The sequence below is a fragment of the Caloenas nicobarica genome, chromosome 27 (assembly GCF_036013445.1).
Source record: "Caloenas nicobarica isolate bCalNic1 chromosome 27, bCalNic1.hap1, whole genome shotgun sequence".
NCBI classification, from domain to species: domain Eukaryota; kingdom Metazoa; phylum Chordata; class Aves; order Columbiformes; family Columbidae; genus Caloenas; species Caloenas nicobarica.
Genome location: NC_088271.1, coordinates 4,534,479 through 4,555,673, shown reverse-complemented (window position 1 = coordinate 4,555,673; position 21,195 = coordinate 4,534,479). Strand labels below are relative to the sequence as shown.

The 21,195-nt window shown below is 54.7% G+C and overlaps 1 protein-coding gene across 3 annotated transcripts; it reads left to right on the top strand.

Moving 5' to 3' along the window:
- On the top strand, nt 1–19,809 carry TMPRSS9 (transmembrane serine protease 9). Of its 3 annotated transcripts, none has more exons than XM_065652398.1 (20): nt 1–103; nt 2,699–2,850; nt 4,128–4,255; nt 4,703–4,770; nt 5,153–5,328; nt 7,156–7,197; nt 7,638–7,751; nt 8,452–8,623; nt 9,109–9,380; nt 10,127–10,263; nt 11,362–11,680; nt 12,413–12,584; nt 14,022–14,293; nt 15,366–15,502; nt 16,037–16,379; nt 16,474–16,590; nt 17,410–17,581; nt 17,873–18,138; nt 18,867–19,003; nt 19,421–19,809. In XM_065652398.1, the coding sequence occupies exons 2-20, from the start codon at nt 2,727–2,729 to the stop codon at nt 19,580–19,582; spliced, it is 3,330 nt and encodes a 1,109-aa protein (XP_065508470.1). In that variant the 5' UTR covers nt 1–103; nt 2,699–2,726; the 3' UTR covers nt 19,583–19,809. The 3 variants fall into 3 exon arrangements, with proteins under 3 accessions (XP_065508470.1, XP_065508469.1, XP_065508471.1); XM_065652397.1 differs by having other exon boundaries at nt 5,150–5,328; XM_065652399.1 differs by lacking the exons at nt 7,156–7,197; nt 7,638–7,751 and having other exon boundaries at nt 5,150–5,328.
- The last annotated feature ends 1,386 nt before the right edge of the window (nt 19,810–21,195 follow it).

The window sequence follows — 21,195 nt, the reverse complement described above, 5'->3', positions numbered from 1 at the left end:
TGGTCAGCGTATCTGGACCAGCTTTTTGAGCTTATTCAGCATCCTGCAAGAGAGCCCGTGACTCCAAAACCTGTTGGAAGCGCGGAGGACGGATTGCTCATCTGTATGTATCCAGGTCACAAGGACCACTGGAAAAAAAAATGTTTCTACCTGTCTCCTCTCAGCCAGAGCTGAATTGTCAAACGGAGATACTGTTAGAAAAAACACAGGGGCCCAACGTGCCGATCTCTGCCAGGCTCAGTTACCGCAGAAAAAGAATATTTGGAGGTCTGCTAGAAAAAAAAGAGGCATCTTGGACAGCCTCTCCCTTCCTCTCCCCTTTCTCTCTGTCCGTTGCCTCACAAAGAAGTGACCTTTGAAAATCTCTTATCTGGAGGCTTCTGTTTAAAGAGCTGCTGACGCCTCTTGGAAAACACTGAAAAGCTCTTCTGAAACTGCTGCTGCTCCCTGGGTCCTGGGTTGCTTTCCTCCCTCTTTCTCTTTCATTGCTGGGTGTATTTGCATTAGAAAAGGCTGTTCCTCCACAGGTTCCCTGTTTGCTGAAGTCACAGCCTGATTTATCGTATCAATAAATTGCTCCTCTTGCAGCCCAACCACTCACAGCATCTTCTGAACCGGTAGGAAGGGACCAGACGAGCTGTCCCATGGCAGGACAGAATTCGGGACTGAGGAAGGAAAAGCTGAGTGGGTTTTATGTTCTTGAAGCTGTTGATATCCAGGCAGGGTAAATCTGAGAGATGAACTTGCCTTGCCAAGACTCTTCTGTGACCTGTAAATCTGAAGTTTCCCAGCAGCTCGAGGTTGAGTCCTCAAAAAACTCACCCTGAAGCTGAGGAACTCTGGACCTTTGGCGAGAAGGTTGAACTTGATGTATTTCATCTCTGACCAACCAAATTGTCTTAGATGGACTTTTGTGCACCGGTCTGAAGAGAAGGGCCGTGTGTCTTCTGCCAGCCTGGGAGGAATATTAATCCAGTAATTTAATATAACACATTTTAGGGCCAGAGGAAACCGGTGCCCCTTCTTGTCCCGTTAGGCTTCTTGTAAAAACTAACAGGGCTGAAGTACAGCTGATGGAATGGCTGGGGATAGAGGAGAATATCCCAGGCTGTTTAATTCCTATCGATATCCAGTTTTGATGTGCAAAAAAAGAAAAAAAAAGCCAGCAACGGTCTGGTTTGTACTAGTGGGAGTGCAGACAGAAAAGCAAGATAAATGCCCTATTTTTGGCACTTCTGAGATCACAGTTGGAGTCCTGTGTCCCGTCTGAGCATCTTCAGCGCGCAAAAAGCATCGATGTACTGGAACAGGTCTGGCAGAGGCCACTGGGTCGATCCCAGGAGGCAGGAAAGATCATATGGAGGGGGTTTGGTTCCTGTGCAGGTTTGTGCCATTTCACGGGAAATACCGAAAGCACCAGGGTCAGTGCTGAGCACGGGGAAGGAGAAACCGCTCATCAGGGTGGTATCATAGCTGTAATTAAAGCACAGATTAATTGCTCTGCATCACTAGGCACTGGGAGCTCCACTGCAGGGAGTTTTGTCATCCACCGAAGTTACCGACTGTGATTTTATATTTCTGTCACAATTCTTGCAAAAACATGGAGTAGCATTGGGCTACATATCAAACTTCACCCTGGAACCTGCCCCGTAAACAGCTACAGGGCGAAGTTTCTGTCTTAGCCGGTTTTAATCCACAGAACATATACCATGGGGATGCAAGTAGCCGAGTGTCAGGGTTGCAGTAGCCAAGTCAGACTCGTCCAGTAGAAGCAGCCGAAGATTCTTGCAGTTTTCAATCCAATTGCTTTGGTATATTTAATAGCTGGAAGACCAGGCAGGTCTCCCTCCACAGCTCTCTCCTTGGACTGCAGAGTTTTGTATTTGAGGCTGAGACTGCAATCTGGTCTTGTTTTTGGCAGGCCTATAGGATTGCTTGGAGATAGATGTCCTTTCCAACCCAACTGTTCCACCTGCTACTGTGGCCCCACGACTCCTGAGCGGCACCAAAACATCTGCTAGTGATGCCGGTTGGTTTTAGGATCTTCACCAGGGGTGATGTCTGAGGCGGAAATAACGAGCAAAGGCACCAGGCCTGGTCCCTGCCGGACTTGATCAAGTACCTCAATGCTTTTCATGCACTGAAGATGCTCAGTACCCCAAATATGATCTCAAAAGTGCCCAAAATAGGGCATTTATCTTGTTTTTCTGTCTGCACTCTTACTAGTCCGTCATGGGTGGTAGGACCTGCTGCGGAGCAGGCCTGGGGCTGCTGCTGAAGAGCAGGGACCATGTGCCGTCCTGGCCGGACCCCAGGCAGGGCCTGTGGTGCTGGGACACCGGTTCAGCGCTCACCCAGAGCTGGTGTCACCAAAAGTGCCCGTGCAGAGCGCGGAGATGGAGGCACCAGGCTGGTTCGTGTTCACGAGGGACATGGCCGTGCTCAGCGGTGGCCTCCTAGGAAGAAAAGGAAGGGGAACCAGGCAGGAAGGGGCCACCGTGGTTGATGTGTTCAGGTCCTTTAACCTGGATTTATTAGTAAAATCTGGCGGCAGCCTGAGGCACATTCGGGGGATGTCGTGTGCGTCCATCCTTTTGCTTGTGATAATGCACTGGTTGGAGCTCCTGGGGTAACCATAGCTGGCTTGTTGCTCTTCATCTGAGTCTGGTTCTTCTCCTCCTCTTCTTTTTAATCGCAGAAGCCATTTGTAGAGCTGCTCAGCAAACATGGAGCAGATGAAGCCGGTGCTGAGCACCCAGAGCAGGGGACCAAGGCCCAGCTGCTGGAAGGTGACGGCGGCTGCTGCCGTGGTGGGCACTGTGACCGCGCTCTACCTGGGGATCCTGCTGGGTGAGTGTGCAGCCCGGTACCTTCTTTCAGCTTATCTGCTCAAAAAAAAGAAAGAGAAATGGTCTGTGCAGCTCACAGTCCTCATAGCAAAAATCCTCGGAAGCCTTTTGCTGAGGACAAAATGTGGTCAGCTCTCCCCACATACACACGAACTGCAAGGGCTGTAGTCAGCTTGTTCTGAATATCAAACTTTGAAGCACTTAATCTTCAGTGTTGCATGACACGTGTGCTCTGTTCCTCCTCTCTAATCTCACCCTGTGACTGCCAAATTTCTTGTTGCTGTGACTTGCTACCCCAGCCACCTCCTGCCATTGACCATTGCCTGGTTTACTCATAGAACCATAGAATGTCCTGAGCTGGAAGGACCCACCAGGATCGTGGAGTCCAGCTCCTGTCCCTGCACAGGACACCCCACAGGTCACACCGTGTGTCTGAGGACGTTGTCCAGTCTCTTCTTGAACACTGTCAGGTTGAGGCCGTGACACCTCCCTGGGAGCCTGTTCCAGTGTCCAGCACCTCTGGGTGAAGAACCTTTTCCTCATGTCCAGCTGACCCTCCCCTGGCACATCTTCTGCCATTCCCTGGGTTCTGTCACTGTCCCAGAGAGAAGAGCTCAGCCCTGCCCCTCCTGCTCCCCTGCTGAAGCTGCAGCCCCATGAGCTCTGCCCTCAGTCTCCTCTGCTCCAGCTGAACAAACCCAGGGACTTCAGCCGCTCCTCACACGGCTTCCCCCACAACCCCTTCAGCAGCTTCGTGTCCCTCCTCTGGGCACTCTCCAGTGGGTGACACCGTCTCCTTGCCTCTCCCACCCCGCTCCTGTTGCCTCTGGGGCCCCATGGCCAGATGCCACCTCGCACCGGTGCCCTGGGGTAGACCCCAACCCGACATCTCACCAGTGCCGTACGAATTCCTGAGCTGCCTTCGCTGCCCAACGCGCCTTTCCCCAGCCTGTTCCTGCGAGGATGGGGCCAGTCTGGGAGTGCACTGCCAGGCTGTACCCATCCGTTCGTGGACTTTTGTCTCAGGCTTGAAAAAAAAATCCACCATTCTCATGCTTAAATTAGTTTGGTGCAAAATTCTCCTTTTGCTTGGCCAAGCGGCACCCCCAAGGCAGCCGGGGGTGACCAGGGACAGTCGAGCTGCTCAGACCAGGGTGGGTCTAAAGGACACGACGAGATCTGTGTTCCAAAGCAGACAGCGAGCAAAGCTGGGTCCAGCCACGGCCCCGGATGCCCGTGTGTCCTTTGCGCTGTGACAGACACCTTCCCTCCCTTCAGCCTGTCACCCTGCGGCAGAGACCAGCTTTGAGCACACAGTGGAGCTGCGAGGAATCGCGTTCAACAGCAGCTTACAGACGGAGACCTCCGACTACTACAGGGTGCTGACGCCTGCGCTGGAGAGGCTGGTGAGTTCCGCTGGCCTTGACAGGAAAAGACTGTGGCGGTTCCACTGGGTCCGGCTCAACTGTCCTCGTTCAGCGGGATGTGGATGCCAAGAGCAGGAGGAAAACAGGGGTGTCTTAAACATCAGCAGGGGGCTGAGCTGCACTTCCAGAGGCCGTGTCAGGGCCCTAAGTGGCGTTTGCAGAGTGGGAAATGTGTGCTCAGGCCTGTTCCTGGCGAAAGAGAGGCGGTAGGAAGGCCTAAAGCAGGGATGTTCTGCCCCGCGCCCTGAGCCAGGGTGGGCAAAGGGCCACACGTGGGCTGGACACTGGTGGTCCTGCTGCCTACAGAGACAAGAGGAGATGCCTCAGCCACCTCCAGCTCCCTGCAAAATCCCAGGCATCCTCTAGTCCCATCTCTCTGGGGTCTTCTGCCCGGTAAGTGTGTGACCGTCATTCTTTGCTTTGCAGTTCCTGTCCAGTGTCCAGGACTCCCAGCTGGACTGGAGCTGCACCGGTTGCACCATCCTGGGCTACAGGTGAGTGTGGGCAGTTCGTGCTCTGGGCATCCTCGTGAGCTCCACCAAGAAGGTGAGCTCACACCTCTGTTCTTGTTCAAACCTAGTACAAACTACCTTTTGGTCAAGGCTAGAATTTCTTCTGGGATCACACCAATGTTCTGGGTTCCTTCATTTGGAAATGTAGTCAGAAAGGCGGAGGAAAACTGCTTTGTTGAAACAAAGCTGAGCTTTGGGCTGAAGAGAAAAATGGAAATGACGATTTCAACCCAGAGCACGTCGCCAAAGAAACTTGCGCCTTAAATTATTAAGAATTAGTTTTGCATCTCTTGGGTTCACAAGAGCCTGTCCCTTGTACTGACCACAGAGCCAACGTAGCCATTGATTCTCTGCCTTCCAGCAGGAATGGAAACTCAAGCGTGATCGTCCGCTTCCGCCTCCGCTTCGCCCCGCAGGATTCGCAGCCGCTGAGCTCGGCGGTGGAGGAGGCGGCGCTGAGACACGGGCTGGCGGCCGCGCTGCACGGCCGGGGCCTGGCCCTGCCTGCCTACGGGACCATCTCCTCGGCTTCGCTTACAGGTACGTTCCTCTCCCGGCCGGAGCCAGGTGCTCTGTGCCAGTGCTGCTGGCACCAAAGGTCACAGCAGCAAAAATACCCCCAACACCGTACAAGGGCAAGTGTAGGGTCCTGCAGCTGGGGAGGAGCAACCCCAGGCACCAGTACCGGTTGGGGTTGAGCTGCTGGAAAGCAGCTCTGCAGAGGAGGACTTGGGAGTTCTGGGGGACAACAGGGTGACCATGAGCCACCAATGTGCCCTGTGGCCAAGAGGCCAATGGGACCTGGGGGGCATTAGGAAAAGTGTGAGCAGCAGGTCAGGGAGGTTCATCCTCCCCCCCTGCTCTGCCCTGGGGAGGCCCCATCTGCAGAACTGGGTCCAGTTCTGGGCTCCGCAGTTTAAGAAGGACAAGGAATGACTGGAGGGAGTCGAGCAAGGGCTACGAAGATGCGGAGGGGTCTGGAGCATCTCTGTGCTGAGGAGAGACTGAGAGAGCTGGGGCTGTTGAGCTGGAGAAGAGAAGCTGAGAGGGATCTGATCAATGGGATCAATATCTCAGGATGGGTGTCAGAGGATGGACCAGACTCTGTTCAGTGGTGCCCAACGCCAGGGTGAGGGGCAGCGGGCACAGACTGAAACACAGGAGGGTCCATGTGAACAGGAGGAGAAACTTCTTTGCTGGGAGGTGCCAGAGCCTGGACCAGGCTGCCCAGAGCGGGTGTGGAGTCTCCTTCTCTGAGACATTCAAACCCGCCTGGCCCGACCTGTGTGATCTGCTCTGGTGACCCTGCGTGAGCAGCGCTGGGCTGGGGGATCTACAGAGGTCCTGCAACCCAACCAGCCTGGGATGCTGTGAAAACGACAAGCTGTGTCTCGGCCAAACCACTGCAGGGCTGCAGCTCTGGGTGTCCAGTCAAGGCTTCATGCCCAGCGGCGATGTTAGAGACGAAGGTGCTGCCTGGCACCCAAGCAAACCTGTGAAAGATGCTCTGCCTGGCTCCCAGGTGCTACCAGGTTCACAAGACAGCTGCAGAATCATGCCCAGATCTTGGTGGTTGCTCAATAGAGGGCAGCTTCAGGGACCTGCAGCAACAACAGAGCCCAAAGCATAAATTGCAGCTTCTTTTGTTTTGTAGCAGCTGGAACCGGCCTGGGGGAAAAGAGATCAAGGTTCAGGAGGTTAACTGCTGAGTTCTCTGTACTTTAGGCTGTCCTCAGAGCTGTAGCAGCAATTCCTGCTTAGGTAGATATTTATCATATTTGAACTACTCTCTGAAACCACCTGATTTAGAAATTCTCCTTTCCTTCAGTGACTGTGGAGTTGCTTGTGACCACAGGATTCCAGATCCAGCAGATTTTTTAAAAAATGTGCCTGGAAAACATGCAGGTGTAGTTTCCTCCACAGCTCCCTCTGCAATGACGGGCAGAGTCCCTGGGGTTTTGGGAGCCTCGTGCAGCCCAGACAGGGGGTGCACAGACAGCCCTTGGCTCTAGTCAGCAGCCCGGCATCGCTTTAGCCCTGGAGCCTCCTCAAAGCTGCAGCTCTTGGGAGCTTCTCCCTGCACCCAGGGTCGCCCTGAACACCCGCAGGGCTGCAGATGCTGCAGACGCTGCAGGTGCTGCTCCCCCGCTGTGCACGGGCACCGCGGAGCAAACCGAGGAAGGGCTGTGGGAAGGGAACCGGTCCAGGAGCTCAGCACTGGCCATGGGGCAGGGAAAGCAATGGCCGGGCAGGAGGAGCAGATGAAGCAAAGGCTCTGCCAGCCCTGGCCAGGGACCAGCGCAGGCCACAGGAACACACAGCACCGGGACACCCTCACTAACCCCCCTTCCTCCCACTTTGTCACAGGTCCCAGTGAGGTTTCTTCCCACAGACCTGGCCTGAAATCGGGTAAGATGTATAGATGAGGCTCTTAGGGACAAGGTTTAGTGCTAGAGTCAGGTTATGGTTGGACTCAATGATCTTAAGGGTCTCTTCCAACCTAAATGATTCTGTGATTCTGAGAGTCCGGCCAGACCCTCTGCCCCGGCTCCCGTGGCTGTGCTGTGCAGCCTGACCTGCAGCCTCCCCTCGCCGTGGCCCCGCTGTGGGTACCAGAGATGTTTGTACCCCGTCTTGTTCCTGAGCTGGTGCTCCAGGGCCCTGCAGCCCTTTCTCCTGCAAGCTCAGAAAGAGCTGCAGCTCCTCTCCCGGCTCCGTCCCGCAGGGACTCGGGCACTGCCCGGGAGCTGAGGGACAAGGACACCGCGGTGTTGTCCCTGGGGAAGCCAGGGGATGGTTTCTGGGAGGGCTGCAGAGGACAGGAGTGACTCAAGCCTTGCTGTCCCCAGGGAGCTGCCCCGGAGACATGTTCAGCTGCCGCAACAGCCAGTGCTTGTGGAAAGAAAACCCGGAATGCGACGGCCGAAAAGACTGTGCTGATGGCTCTGATGAACGGGGCTGCGGTGAGTCCCTCACTGCCGGGCTCCTGGACATGGGGGACAAGCCACAAACCACTGCTGCAGACCCCGACGGGGCTTCTGGGCACCAAAGTGAGCCAAGGACATGGCACAACTTGTCAGGCCAGTGTCTGCATCAGGATGAGGGGAGTTGTACCCTAGAAACACCTTGGTCCCACCACCAACTGCGAAGGGTCATGACAAGTCCCCGCTTCCCGGTGGGCTGGCGTGCGGGGCACGCACCGCGCGGCCACGGGCTGCTGGGCGCAGGTCACAAGGCAGTGGCTGAACTTGTGAAACCGGATGAGATATTTCCCTTCAGAATTTCTTGCTTGAGAAGAGTCTCAGGGAGGGTGCTCTGATGGGCCAATGCTTTGCAGTGCTCTTTTCCAAGCCTGCGGGTTAAATCACAGAATCCCAGAATGTCAGGGGTTGGAAGGGACCTCGAAAGCTCATGCAGTCCAACCCCCCCGCCGGAGCAGGAACACCCAGAAGAGGTTACACAGGAAGGTGTCCAGGCGGGTTGGAATGTCTGCAGAGAAGAGATGTCCTGTGACATCCTTGTGACATCCCTGGCAATGTCCTGCTGCTTGCATGAGTGCTGGGATTGCGCACGAAGCTGAAGCAGCTTTTCCACTTGCCCCGTGATCGCTTTGCCGGGGTGCAGCGAGCGGGACCCTGATTGTCCGTCTCTCTCCCATTGCAGACTGCGGGAGCCGCCCCGCCATGCAGACCGCCAGCCGGATCGTCGGAGGCTCCGAGGCATCGCGAGGGGAGTTCCCCTGGCAAGTCAGCCTGCGAGAGAACAACGAGCACTTCTGCGGTGCCGCCATCCTCACAAAGAAGTGGCTGGTGTCTGCCGCTCACTGCTTTACCGAGTAAGCTCCAGCCACACCAGCTTGCCCTCCTCTTCCCCGTTTTCAAAAGCCGCCGGATCTTCCAAGCCCCCGCTGTACCCCTGCCCCGTCACGCCTGGTTTCCCACCGGGATCTCCCGTCGCAGAGCAGGTGGGATGAGCAGAGGCAGCACCAGCTCAGCAGCAGCTCTGGTTTGCAGGTGATGCTGCGGCTCTGGTTTGCCCAGCGATGCTGTGGCTCTGGTTTGCCCAGCGATGCTGCGGCTCTGGTTTGCCCAGCGATGCTGTGGCTCTGGTTTGCAGGTGATGCTGCAGCTCTGGTTTGCCCAGCGATGCTGTGGCTCTGGTTTACCCGTGATACTGTGGCTCTGGTTTGCCCAGCAATGCTGCGGCTCTGGTTTGCCCAGCTCAGCAGCAGCTCTGGTTTGCCCAGCGGTGCAGCGGCTTTGGCCTACCCGGCAATGCTGTGTCTCTGGGCTCACACGGTCCCAACCGTCTCTCCTCCAGGTTTCAGGACCCAGCCATGTGGGCAGCATACACCGGAACCACCTCCCTCCGTTCAGACAGCGGCGCGGTGAAAATGGGCATCGCGCGCATCATCCCACACCCCTCCTACAACACCGACACGGCTGACTATGATGTGGCCGTGCTGGAGCTGAAGAGACCGGTGACCTTCACCAAGTACATCCAGCCCGTGTGCCTGCCAAGCGCTGGGCATCACTTCCCCACCAGAAAGAAGTGTCTCATCTCCGGCTGGGGCTACCTCAGAGAGGATTTCTGTAAGCAAAGCGAGGCAGAGGAGGGAGGTGTGGTGGGGTGTGAGCGGTGCCGGAGGCATGAGGGGAGGGAACTCAGGTCACAGAATCCCAGCATCCCAGGCTGGTTGAGGTTGAAGGGACCTCTGTAGATCCCCCAGCCCAGCCCCTGCTCACGCAGGGTCACCAGAGCAGATCACACAGGTCGGTCCAGGCGGGTTTGAATGTCTCAGAGAAGGAGACTCCACACCCGCTCTGGGCAGCCTGCTCCAGGCTCTGGCACCTCCCAGCAAAGAAGTTTCTCCTCCTGTTCACATGGACCCTCCTGTGTTTCAGTCTGTGCCCGCTGCCCCTCACCCTGGCGTTGGGCACCACTGAACAGAGTCTGGTCCGTCCTCTGACACCCACCCTGAGATATTGATCCCATTGATCAGATCCCTCTCAGCTTCTCTTCTCCAGCTGAACAGCCCCAGCTCTCAGTCTTTCCTCATAAGAAAGATGCTCTAGACCCCTCAGCATCTTTGTAACTCTCCACTGGACTTTCTCCAGTAATTGCTTGTCCTTCTTAAACTGGGGAGCCCAGAACTGGACCCAGTTCTGCAGATGGGGCCTCCCCAGGGCAGAGCAGAGGGGGAGGATGAACCTGCTGGTCACACTCTTCCTCATGCACCCAGGTCATGCTCTGGCCAGGCAGGGTGGCTGTAACATGGGCAGCGGGTCCCGTGTGAGGTTCCCTGCGGGGAGCTCACGGCCACATCTTTCTCGTTTAGTGGTGAAACCCGAGTTCCTGCAGAAAGCGACGGTGGAGCTGCTGGACCAGGCGCTGTGCTCCAGCCTCTACAGCCATGCCCTCACAGACAGGATGATGTGCGCTGGTTACCTGGAGGGGAAAATCGACTCCTGCCAGGTAAGCACTGCCCAGCGAAGCTGGGACACGTCCCCACACGAGTCTGTTCCTTCCCAGTACGCACCAAGCAGCGCTGTCAGAAGCAGCATCTAACACCATGGTCATGGTTCCCCCCAAAGTTTGATGCCCTGGACCCAAGCAGGGATCAGGGACTGCAGAAGACAAAAATGAGGACATGTTCTCTAGTGCTTAGAGCCGGGCACTCCTGTGTAAGGGGCTCTTTTGGCTATTTAACTCCTTTACTTCCTTCGCTGTAATCAGGGCTGGTGCTACCGATGTACCTGGCAGGACCTCAGATCAAAATCCAGATGGCAAAGGGCAGCAGAAACTAAAACATGCACAGCAGTTTTTGGTGAATGGCTTGGTGTTTTCTTTCCCTAGTTAGCCTTTGTCCAGCCTGGCACTGCAAGTGGTCAGCTGGAGAAAATCCTGTGTGTGGGGAGAGGGGACTGCGATGTCCATGGTGACCCTGTGGTTTGGCCACAGCCAGCAGCTGAGCAAAACTGCCCTTCTCTGGTGGTAGTGGTTCGTATTTCTGCACCAAATGCACCGGGGCTTCGAGGGTGGATGATGAACGTGACCCATCTGGTTATTCATTACTCACCTAGAGCAATCCAGCCCCCAGAAGGCACTGCCAGCTTCACAGACACCTCATGTCCTACATCAGTGACACTCATACGGCTGCACAGTACCAAAGAATTGACCAGGGGACCACAGGCCAAATCAAGAAAACATCATGCAAAGCTTAGCATGGTCCCCCTGGGTTGTGTGTCATACAGTGAACACCCATCGTCTGGCTGCTTAGTGGCTGCTGGGCTTAACCTTTCAGAGCAGCAGTTTAACAAATGATTCAACCAGTAGAAATGCTTACCCCAAATTTTATGGAGAATGTCCTTGTGCTCTTCTGGCATCTCAAGGGCACCAGGGTACTGCTAATAGCAGCACCATGTGCACACAGAGGAGCAGCCAAGGGCCGGCACAGGAGATGCTTCACTCGTCACTAGGCTGGGGCAATAAGCAGGGCTGAGCTGGGGGCCACAGGGACACAGAGATGCTGAGGGTGGCCAGGACGAGCTCACCATCTGCCTTCTCTTGCAGGGTGACTCTGGTGGGCCCTTGGTTTGCCAAGAACCATCTGGCAAGTTCTTCCTGGCAGGAATTGTGAGCTGGGGAATCGGATGCGGTGAAGCCAGGCGGCCCGGGGTCTACACGCGTGTTACCAAACTCAGAGACTGGATCTTGGATGCCATTTCTGCATCCTCCACCTCCACAATCGACACTATTCCTCTACCCCACTCCAGTCCGAACCGCGATGTGGTCGGCTCTGAGGAGCGAAACGCCACCACCACCGGCACAATCCCCGCCGCGTCACCACCCCCAGCTGCCAGCGAGCCGGTGATGGCATCAAGACCGCAAGGTACGAGCACCCCCAGGGTGGGCACACCGTGGCATGAAAAGGGGCTGACACGGGTCCAAACGTCGCGTTTGTTCTGCCACGGAGCTGAAGTGCTAATGGCCCAGGCACAAGTGACACTATCTGGTGGCCCTGGCTCAGCCCAGAGCAGCCTGGCAAAGTCACCGAGCACCTGCGGAGATGAGTCCCATGAGCTCCTTTGCTTATGCGACTGAACGTAGAATTTTGTCTGCTGTCTGTGCTCCAGCAGGCCCAGAACAGGGCACTCAGACACAGCAGCATCTGATGCTGTTCAACCTGTTGACCACTCACTTTTGTTTGCCACAGTTCAGAGTCGATGGGTGCAAATTCACAGCAGCCATGCGGCTTCTCCCTGAAGGGAAGGAGGGCAGGTGGCTCTAGGATGACCTGTCAGCTCCACGGAGCCCTCCCAGCAGCTCTGCAGGGAGGCACAGATGTATTTTTCTAAATTGAGGACTGACTTTTTATCTGGATGGTAAGACTAAGAAGGACAGAGCTGCTGGTTACTCTGCCTTTGAGAAAGGCACAGGATTAAGGACTTGCCAAGAGCAAGATGCCGAACAGCAGTCAGGGCGAAAGCCACGATCAGCAGGCAGATCCCTCGCGCTTCGGCCCTGACCCGTTGCTGCTCACATTTGCTGGTTAGAGGCAGCAAAAGTCTCTCCTTGTCTTCTGCCAGGAATTCTGACGAGTCGCGTTTTTGCTTTTGTTCAGAGTGCGGAGGGCGACCCGGGTTCTCTAAACCCAGCAAGATTGTGGGAGGAACAGACGCTTCCAGAGGAGAGATCCCCTGGCAAGTCAGCCTGAGAGAAGACTCGAGGCACTTCTGTGGAGCCACCGTGGTCGGGGACCGCTGGCTGCTGTCGGCAGCTCACTGCTTCAACGAGTGAGAGCCGAGCGCTGCCCTTCCAGCTCAGAGCTTTCAGCTCTGCGCGGCCGCGGAGCAAACCCGCAGCTGCGGCACTGGGGAAAAACAACAGTAGTTTCTGTTAGAGACTCATAGCAAACGGGGTTTTGTGGGGAGGGCAGGATGAGGCAGGGAAAGGTTAAAATAGCCTGGGCGGGGAGCAAGGGCAATGCATCTAATGTGTGGAAAAGGAAAGGTACCACGAGAGAGTTTCTGCAAGAAATTTAACCTTAAAAATTGGCTGTAAGATAGGAAATAGAGACACGTGGTCAGCTCTTAGAGGGTGGATGGTCAGTTTGATTTTGCGTAGTTCCGTTAAACAGCAGGACCCCAAGTCCAGGTTTAGAAATAACCAAGATAAAGAAACGAGTAGCAAGAGGGTGATGTTTGTCAGGAATAAAAATTCCTGAAGGCAGAAACGGTGGGGGACTAACTACGAAGAGTTTCAAAACAACCTTATGCGTTAAATAGCCGGGCAATAAAGCAGCGAGTGAAATGCAAGGTAGGCAAGTGTGAAGTGAGGCACATTGCAAAGAAGCAGGGCTACCCATCTGCAGATGAGGATGGGTCTCCATCGGCTTTTACCTTCCAGAAAAAGGTCAGAAATACTGTGGATTTTGCCATGAGAAGAAAGTTCTGTGGGCACTGGCAAAGAGCAAATAAATAGTAATTATTAGAAAAACGGCTGAGATTACCAGTATGTTGCTGGTAATTCACAGCACACTGACTTGTCAAACATTGCACAGGGAGCTAGAATAACGTAAAATGGCAAACGCAAGACATGAGGATGAGCTGGTGTGGACCAGCATCCGTAACAAGCACAGCAAAATGGATCAGACTAGAGCTGGGGAAAGAGACAACGGGGTGGGGAGTGTGTGATAGGGACTATACAGTTACAAAGGGTACAGACAAAGTGTTTAGGAAATGCATTCTTACTGTTTTTCTAAGATATCAAATAACCACCAAGAGCAGGTGGAAGACAATGAAAAGGAAGCAGTTCTTCAGAAATGTCATAGAAGTGAATGTTTACAATTCACACGAGGTTAAAAAAAAAAAACCAGCAAAACAAACAACACAACTTTAGAAAAATCTAAATAAAACCCCCAAATCCATCAAAACCTACTGAACATAGAGACACCATCTGTGTGCCAGAGCGCTCCTGAAATGACAAATTCCTGGAGGTGAGGTGAGGATTCCTACAGGTTTACCTGCTCCTCAGGACCCTCCAACTAGTGCCACCGCTGGAAACGGTTCTTTGGGCCTGACTTAGCAGAGCTGCTCTTCCATGTGCTCGGCTCTGCTTTGCTAAAGTAACATTTCAAACACTCGTCATTTAAAGTTATCTGCAATTCCAGCGTCAGAATTTGTGGTAGGCATGTGTGTGAACGTGCATGTTTAGGATTCTGTATTTTGCAGGACACATTCAGAAGAGATTGAAGCCTACGTGGGGACGACATCACTGAATGGAACAGACGAGAATGCGGTGAAAGTCAATGTAACCAGAGTGATCCAGCATCCCCTCTACAACCCTATTATGCTGGACTACGACGTGGCTGTGCTTGAGCTGGCGACACCTCTTGTCTTCACCAAACACATCCAGCCCATCTGTGTCCCGCCTGCTGCGCAGGAGTTTCCCGTTGGCAAGAAATGCATCATTTCTGGGTGGGGTCACCTCGAGGAAGGGAATGGTAAGCAGTGATGCATTCATAGAATCATAGAATCGTTTTGGTTGGAAAAGACCCTCAAGATCATCAAGTCCAACCATAACCCACCCCTGGCACTGCCCCATGTCCCTGAGAACCTCATGTCCGTCTGTCCAACCCCTCCAGGGATGGTGACTCCAGCACTGCCCTGGGCAGCCTGTTCCAATGCCCGACAACCCTTTCCAGGAAGAAATTGTTCCCCAGATCCAACCTCAGTCTCCCCTGGTGCAACCTGAGGCCGTTTCCTCTGGTCCTGGCGCTTGTTCCTGGGGAGCAGAGCCCGACCCCCCCCTGGCTCCAAGCTCCTTTCAGGCAGTTCAGAGATCAGAAGGTCTCCCCTCAGCTCCTCTTCTCCAGGCTGAACCCCAAGGTCCCTCAGCCGCTCCCATCACACTTGTGCTCCTTCGTTACCAGTTAATTGGTTCTGGAGCAGCAAAGCCTGAGTCTGGGGATCATACAGCACAGGGGACAGTAACGGGGACAGTCAGGAACTGGCAGAAACACAAGACTTAGCAAGAATAAGGCATACAGAGCACAACCTTAAACCACAGTTATTTAGGAGCCACCAGCAGACAAGAAGATGGAGAGAGCAGTTTGGCAGGAACCAGGAGCAAACTGCTGGGCTCCCCCCAGTAATTCTCCCCGTTAGGCACAGCAGGACGCTGCCTCAGAGACCTGATCCAGCTCTGGCAGGACAGCGTCAGCCACAGCAACCACACTCGGTCGCAAAGGTGTTCCAAGCAATTAGAAAGTGCAAAGATTGTAGGGAGAAGACCTGAGGGTGGCATGTGTGCTACCAAAGAGGTCCTGCTGTCCCTCTGACAGGTGACCAGGAGCCCACAAGCTGTCAGAACAAGAGAAACTTGCTGCCCATGTGTCCTCTGCACGGGGACAAAACCATCTTGGGTGAGCCAGGAGCCTCAGGGCAGCTCTTACAGGACTCAACTTCTGGGTGGGATTAGAGCCTGTTTTCCTGCAATACACGTTGGGTCAGTCTAAAAGCCGTTAGTTCCCACTCCCCTCTGCTGTGCTCACTCGTCCCGTGGTTTTCACGCAGCCACCAAGCCTGAGATCCTGCAGAAAGCTTCTGTGGGCATCATAGACCAGGAGACCTGCGACTTTCTCTACAACTTCTCCCTCACTGACCAAATGATCTGTGCCGGCTTCCTGGAGGGGAAGGTGGACTCCTGCCAGGTAAGAGTCCGCAATCTCTCTGCTCCTCTGTGGGCTGTTGCAGAAAGCTGGGCTAACTCTGCTCAGCGCATCCTCGGGAAACATTTGCTGAGCTGCTGTGGCCAGGCTGTAATCCGTGTGTACCTTGGCTCAAAAAACCCAGCCCACTGACCCTTGGAGCTTTAGAAAAGTAAATAAAGCTCCGTCAAGTTGAGCATGACTTCCACCAACATCCCACTGTCCTGTCTGGCCAGACTGGACTCCTGGATGGAGCCTGTGGCAGTGAGATGGTGGTAGTTGGTGGTGGTTGTCCTTGACTTGTGGGAAGGTGCTGTCAGGAGCTATTAACTGTCATGACAAGTGCCACCTGTACCTGTGGAGCCCGGCTGAGCCACTGGCCCCAGGTTCAGCCTCTTGCGCACACGCTGCCTGGCAGCAACAGCCCCGCGGGGCTGGAGAAAGGAGAGTTTGGGGCAGCTGTGTCCCCCCAGCGCGGCTGTAGGGCAGCTCCACGCAGACCTGGCCCGAGCAACCATGGCATTGCTTCTTCCTCAGGGAGATTCGGGTGGACCCTTGGCCTGCGAGGTGACCCCAGGAGTGTTCTATCTGGCTGGCATCGTGAGCTGGGGAATCGGCTGTGCCCAGCCTATGAATCCCGGCGTGTACTCCAGAATTACCAAACTCAGAGACTGGATCCTGGACACCATCTCGCAGCTGCCCAGTCCCAGCACAGGCACCGTTTCCAGTTCAGCCAACACTGGAACGTCTGCTGCAGCCATCGTCACCCACCAGCCCAGCGCAACAGCTGCCAGTCCAACTGACAGAACCACAACAGCCAGCGAAGAACCCTCCACAGCCCTGCAAACCACGGAGCCTGCCAAGCCCACCCAAACCCCAGGTAAAACCGATGACAGATTTATTGACATGTTGGTGGGAGAGCTCCAGCCCCAGCAGAGAGGGTGCTGAGCTAGTTCTGGGTTATTCCCTTCCAGTGGTGCCTTGTACCAGCTTCACCTTCAAGTGTTCCAGCAACATCTGTATTGGAAAAGAAAATCCTGAATGTGACGGCATTGCTGACTGCAGCAACGGCTTCGATGAGCTCAACTGCGGTGAGTGCTGCTATACAGCCTTATTCTACATCACCAGCCTCCCCAGTGCAACCATCAACTTCTCATGGGCCACCCTGGGCCCCACGTTGTACACTGGGGCCCTGGGCCAGCCCCTTGTGCTGCAGGTCCTACCCGCTCTGTCAGAGGCTATCATAAGATAAAGCTGGACGAGCAGGGTCCAAATTTTCTGCCAGGGAACGTGGCCTCTTCTCCTGTTGTATAAGCATTAGAACTTGTTTGCCAGCACATGGGCCTCCTGGCCAGTCAGCTGGTACGATCTGGCCAGACAGCTCTGCACAACGTGGCAGCCCAGAAGATGCTGTAACGTCCCCTCCTCACATACCACATCCCTGGAAGGTGTGATCTGTGGTAACAAGTTCCCAAATATGCCATGTCTGCCCAGCCTTGTGTCAGATCACAGAATCGTAGAACATCCTGAGCTGGAAGGACCCACCAGGATCATGGAGTCCAACTCCTGTCCCTGCACAGGACACCCCACAGGTCACACCATGTGTCTGAGACGTTGTCCAGTCTCTTCCTGAACACTGTCAGGTTGGGGCCGTGACACCTCCCTGGGGAGCCTGTTCCAGTGTCCAGCACGTCTGGGTGAAGAACCTTTTCCTCATGTCCAACTGACCCTCCCCTGGCTCATCTTCTGCCATTCCCTCAAGTCCTATGGGTGAATAAAATTCATCACATCCCACTGCTCTGGGTCCATCTCCCCAGAAGGCTCCACCGTGGCACGGGCTATGGAAGGAGAGCAGATATCCCTTCCACTTACAGTTAATTAAAACCATGGTGCCTCTTCTTCTGTCCCAGATTGTGGCTTAACGACTGCTCTGGCCTTCAGCAAGATCGTGGGTGGCAGCGCTGCGGCCCGAGGAGAGTGGCCCTGGCAAGTCAGCCTGTGGCTTCGGCGGAAGGAGCACAAGTGCGGGGCTGTCCTCATCGCCGACCGCTGGCTGCTCTCCGCAGCTCACTGCTTCGATATGTAAGTCTGAGATAGGCTCGTGAAGCCAGGTGGCTCTTGGCTTCACGCTTCCTCCCCATCCAGCGCCATGGCTGGGATGCTGTGCCCCACGGGGAGCACACGGTCCCTGTTACGGATGGTAAGTGCAAAGACGAATGAGTGGAGCAGAGCCTGGGTATGTCCGCACTGTGATGGAGACGGGTTCCTGGCCTCACAAGGGGTGGCCGTGGTGCATCCCAGTCACACAAGCGGAGGAACAGCCCTCCTTGTGAGGCCATGCTCCTAACAGCCAGGTTTGCTGTCTTTCTGCAGTTACAGTGACCCCAAAATGTGGGTGGCCTTTCTAGGAACACCCTTCCTGAATGGCATCGATGGCCAAACGGAGAAAATATTCCGGATCTACAAGCACCCTTTTTACAACGTCTACAGCCTGGACTACGATGTGGCACTGCTGGAGCTGAACACGCCCGTCAAGTTCAGCAACACCATCAGACCCATATGTCTCCCAGACAGTTCACACATCTTCCATGAAGGAGCCAGATGCTTCATCACAGGCTGGGGCTCCACAAAGGAAGGAGGTACTGGCTGAGAGGGCTCCACCACATCCTTGAGGTTCAGGTTGGACAAGAGGAAAAGGTTCTTCACCCAGAGGGTGCTGGACACTGGAACAGGCTCCCCAGGGAGGTGTCACGGCCCCAACCTGACAGTGTTCAGGAAGAGACTGGACAATGTCCTCAGACACACGGTGTGACCTGTGGGGTGTCCTGTGCAGGGACAGGAGTTGGACTCCATGATCCTTGTGGGTCCTTCCAACTCAGGACATTCTGTGATGACCACACCACATGCCCCCTCCCCTGTGAGCCCAAACATCATTGATTCCCGCTCCGCTGCCCCAAGCAGTGTGTCCCCCTGTAGGGGACACCAGCCTGGGCAAGCCCTGGTGTCACCACAGTCTCCTCCCCAGCTGCCAGGCCCTGTGCTCCTCTGCTTGGTGACACCTCTGCCCTCCTGCAGCCCTCCCAAGCTTTCTCTGTCCCATCACAGTGCTGCACATCCCTTTGCAGCTGCTCCAGCTGTGCTCCTGCAGCACAGGGACCACCCTGGTCCCATTTTATCTGGTCAGCTGAGCAGCCTGACAAACCACACACTGAAGGGACCTTTCTGTGCTTGCTCTGCTGGGGAGGAACTGGGCCTCGTTCCCCTTCCCAGTGCAGGTCTCTCCCTTTGGCGAGAAACCCCTCTCCTACACACGCTGTTGCTTCTGAGCAGCTCTGCAGCAAACTCACAGAGATACTTGTGTCCTCAGGTCTCATGTCAAAGCATCTGCAAAAAGCAGCAGTGAACGTGATCGGAGACCAGGCCTGCAAGAAGTTCTACCCCGTCCAGATCAGCAGCAGGATGCTGTGTGCCGGCTTCCCGCACGGCACCGTCGACAGTTGCTCAGTGAGTGTGAGAGCAGCAAATGCTGCGGCTGGGACAGAGCAAACCTGTGGCAAGACCTCGGGGTGGACTCCCTTACCCTGCCCGTCCACCCATCCCCACTGGCTGTTGCCATTATCTAAGTCCATACACATCATTCTGCTCGTCCCACCGACCTATGACAGGTCAGGGAAATGTGCAGAGACGTAACGCCAAGGCAGAGAACACAGGCAGCCCCTTTCATCACCCTGTTGTGCCTCCGAACATGCTCTCCTCTGTTCCAGACCCCCCGACCTCAGCTTGTGCATCCCAGCACATCACTGGAGGCAGCTCCTGGGGGTGGGGAACAGGGCAGCAAACGTTCCTGTGTCCCACACATCTCACAGCTAGGGGCTGGGCCACCTCTTTGGCTTGACACAGGACCTTTTCCTCTCTCCGCAGGGCGATGCGGGTGGACCCCTGGCGTGTCAAGAACCCTCAGGGCGGTGGTTTCTGGCAGGAATCACAAGCTGGGGCTATGGCTGCGCCCGGCCATACTTCCCTGGTGTCTACACCAAAGTCACAGCCGTCCAGGGCTGGATCGCGCAGCACCTCAAGCTCTGAAGCTGAATTTCATCACTCAGGGAAGCCGACGGATGAGAGGAGTAATTGCCAGAGGATGCACTAACCCCTCAGCTATTGTACTTTTCTTTTGATGCTGCAAAGGGGTGAAGATGGTCTGCAGGTATTAAGCAAATGCTTGTGTTGTGTCACCCACTGCAGCTGTGACACCAGGGCATTTGGTAACCGCTTTGCATAGAAAGGTACAATTCTAGACATTTTCTATAAATAAATGAGGCCTGTCCTTTCTCAAGACCTGGCCAAACATCCTACGCATTAAAATGTGGCCTTTCTAGTTGGAGGGGTGCCTGAAAGATCTGCCAGAGATTCCTGTAGCTTGGCTGAGCTCTGCCTGTGAGCTGTCACCCCAAAGCCAAGCCAACAGACCAGGGAACTTCAGCTCAGGCCTCACTGCCTCGATGGAGCTGTTACGTTGTGCAATGGCTTTTGGAACGGGTACGCGAGTGTTTCCACTCGGTGCTCAGTGGATCCCCTGGCTCACCATTTGATCACAAGAGCAGACAGGACTAAACCACTTGGACTTAAGACTGCATAGACCTCACCTGTATTAGAATCAGGACAGGCTTCTCACACCACAACACGCCAGCTCCCTTTGCATAAGAGAACAGGTGATTAAATTGACAAAGATGAAGGCACAGCCACACAGACAACTGTTCTGGTTAAGCTAGGAGGGAAAAATTCCAAATGTTGAGCTAGTGGCCCAAGGATCCAACTCCTTCAGTGGGAAGTCCAGTCCCACTAGCCAGCATAAGGCACACAGACACCCGTGTTCACAAGAAAAAGCTGCTGCAGAGCTCATGTGTCAAGCCTTAGGCAGACTTAGACATCTTCTCACAGATCCGACCACCAAAACTAAACAGCGGCTCGTACCCCAACCCCCTTCCTAGTCTTGGGCACTTAAGCTCTGCATTTGGGTGCAGCGAGAGGTTTGTTCTTTCCCAGCGCAGCTGGCAGTGAGATCCAGCACCTTCCCAGCTCAAGCACCACCAAGGTAGGAGACTCAGCTCAGGATGGGTTCTGATCTGTGGCTGGAACACTTGTGGGATGTTCCCACTGCTGAAACAGGACTGCACAAAATTCATACAGCCATAAAGAAAAGTAAAAAAGCCCCTAAGCGAACATGGCTGGAAAGCGCTTTATTTTCAAGTAGTCATCCTGCCCAAATATCCAGTGAGCTCCTAATAGTTTACCTTGTGTGAGAACACTTTAGTCCCTTCATAGGAGCCACCACATTGCGAGATTAAATGAAATCAGGTTTTCCCACGTCCCTTTGAATGTCCTAGCAGGTCCTTACCTTCCAGCTTGTGCCCTGGCCCAGCAAACTGTGAAATATTTTATAAAATACAGAAGAGCTTAAAAAGGGATTTAGAAATATCTCACTACAGGGACATGGGCACTTTTAATCTCCAACGCTCTCCTCTTGCAGCTGCTGTGCACACTGCTGAGTACACAGCATAACCAGCCTTTCCAGGAGAGGTGTGTGAGCTGCGAACAAGACAGAGCTCAGACCCAAGCCCCCTGTTGCACAAGTGCTCCTCCCTCAAAAAAAATGATGCTTAGAAGGTAGGCACCAAGATGGAATGTCTGTGCCAGAG

What these genes read in the sequence shown, in the direction of transcription:
- TMPRSS9 (XM_065652397.1), top strand. Translation starts at nt 2,727, where the DNA reads ATGGAGCAGATGAAGCCGGTGCTGAGCACCCAGAGCAGGGGACCAAGG. An exon ending in CTACCTGGGGATCCTGCTGG is followed by an intron (nt 2,851 to 4,127) that starts GTGAGTGTGCAG and finishes CCCTCCCTTCAG; the next exon opens with CCTGTCACCCTGCGGCAGAG. An exon ending in CTACCTCAGAGAGGATTTCT is followed by an intron (nt 9,381 to 10,126) that starts GTAAGCAAAGCG and finishes TTTCTCGTTTAG; the next exon opens with TGGTGAAACCCGAGTTCCTG.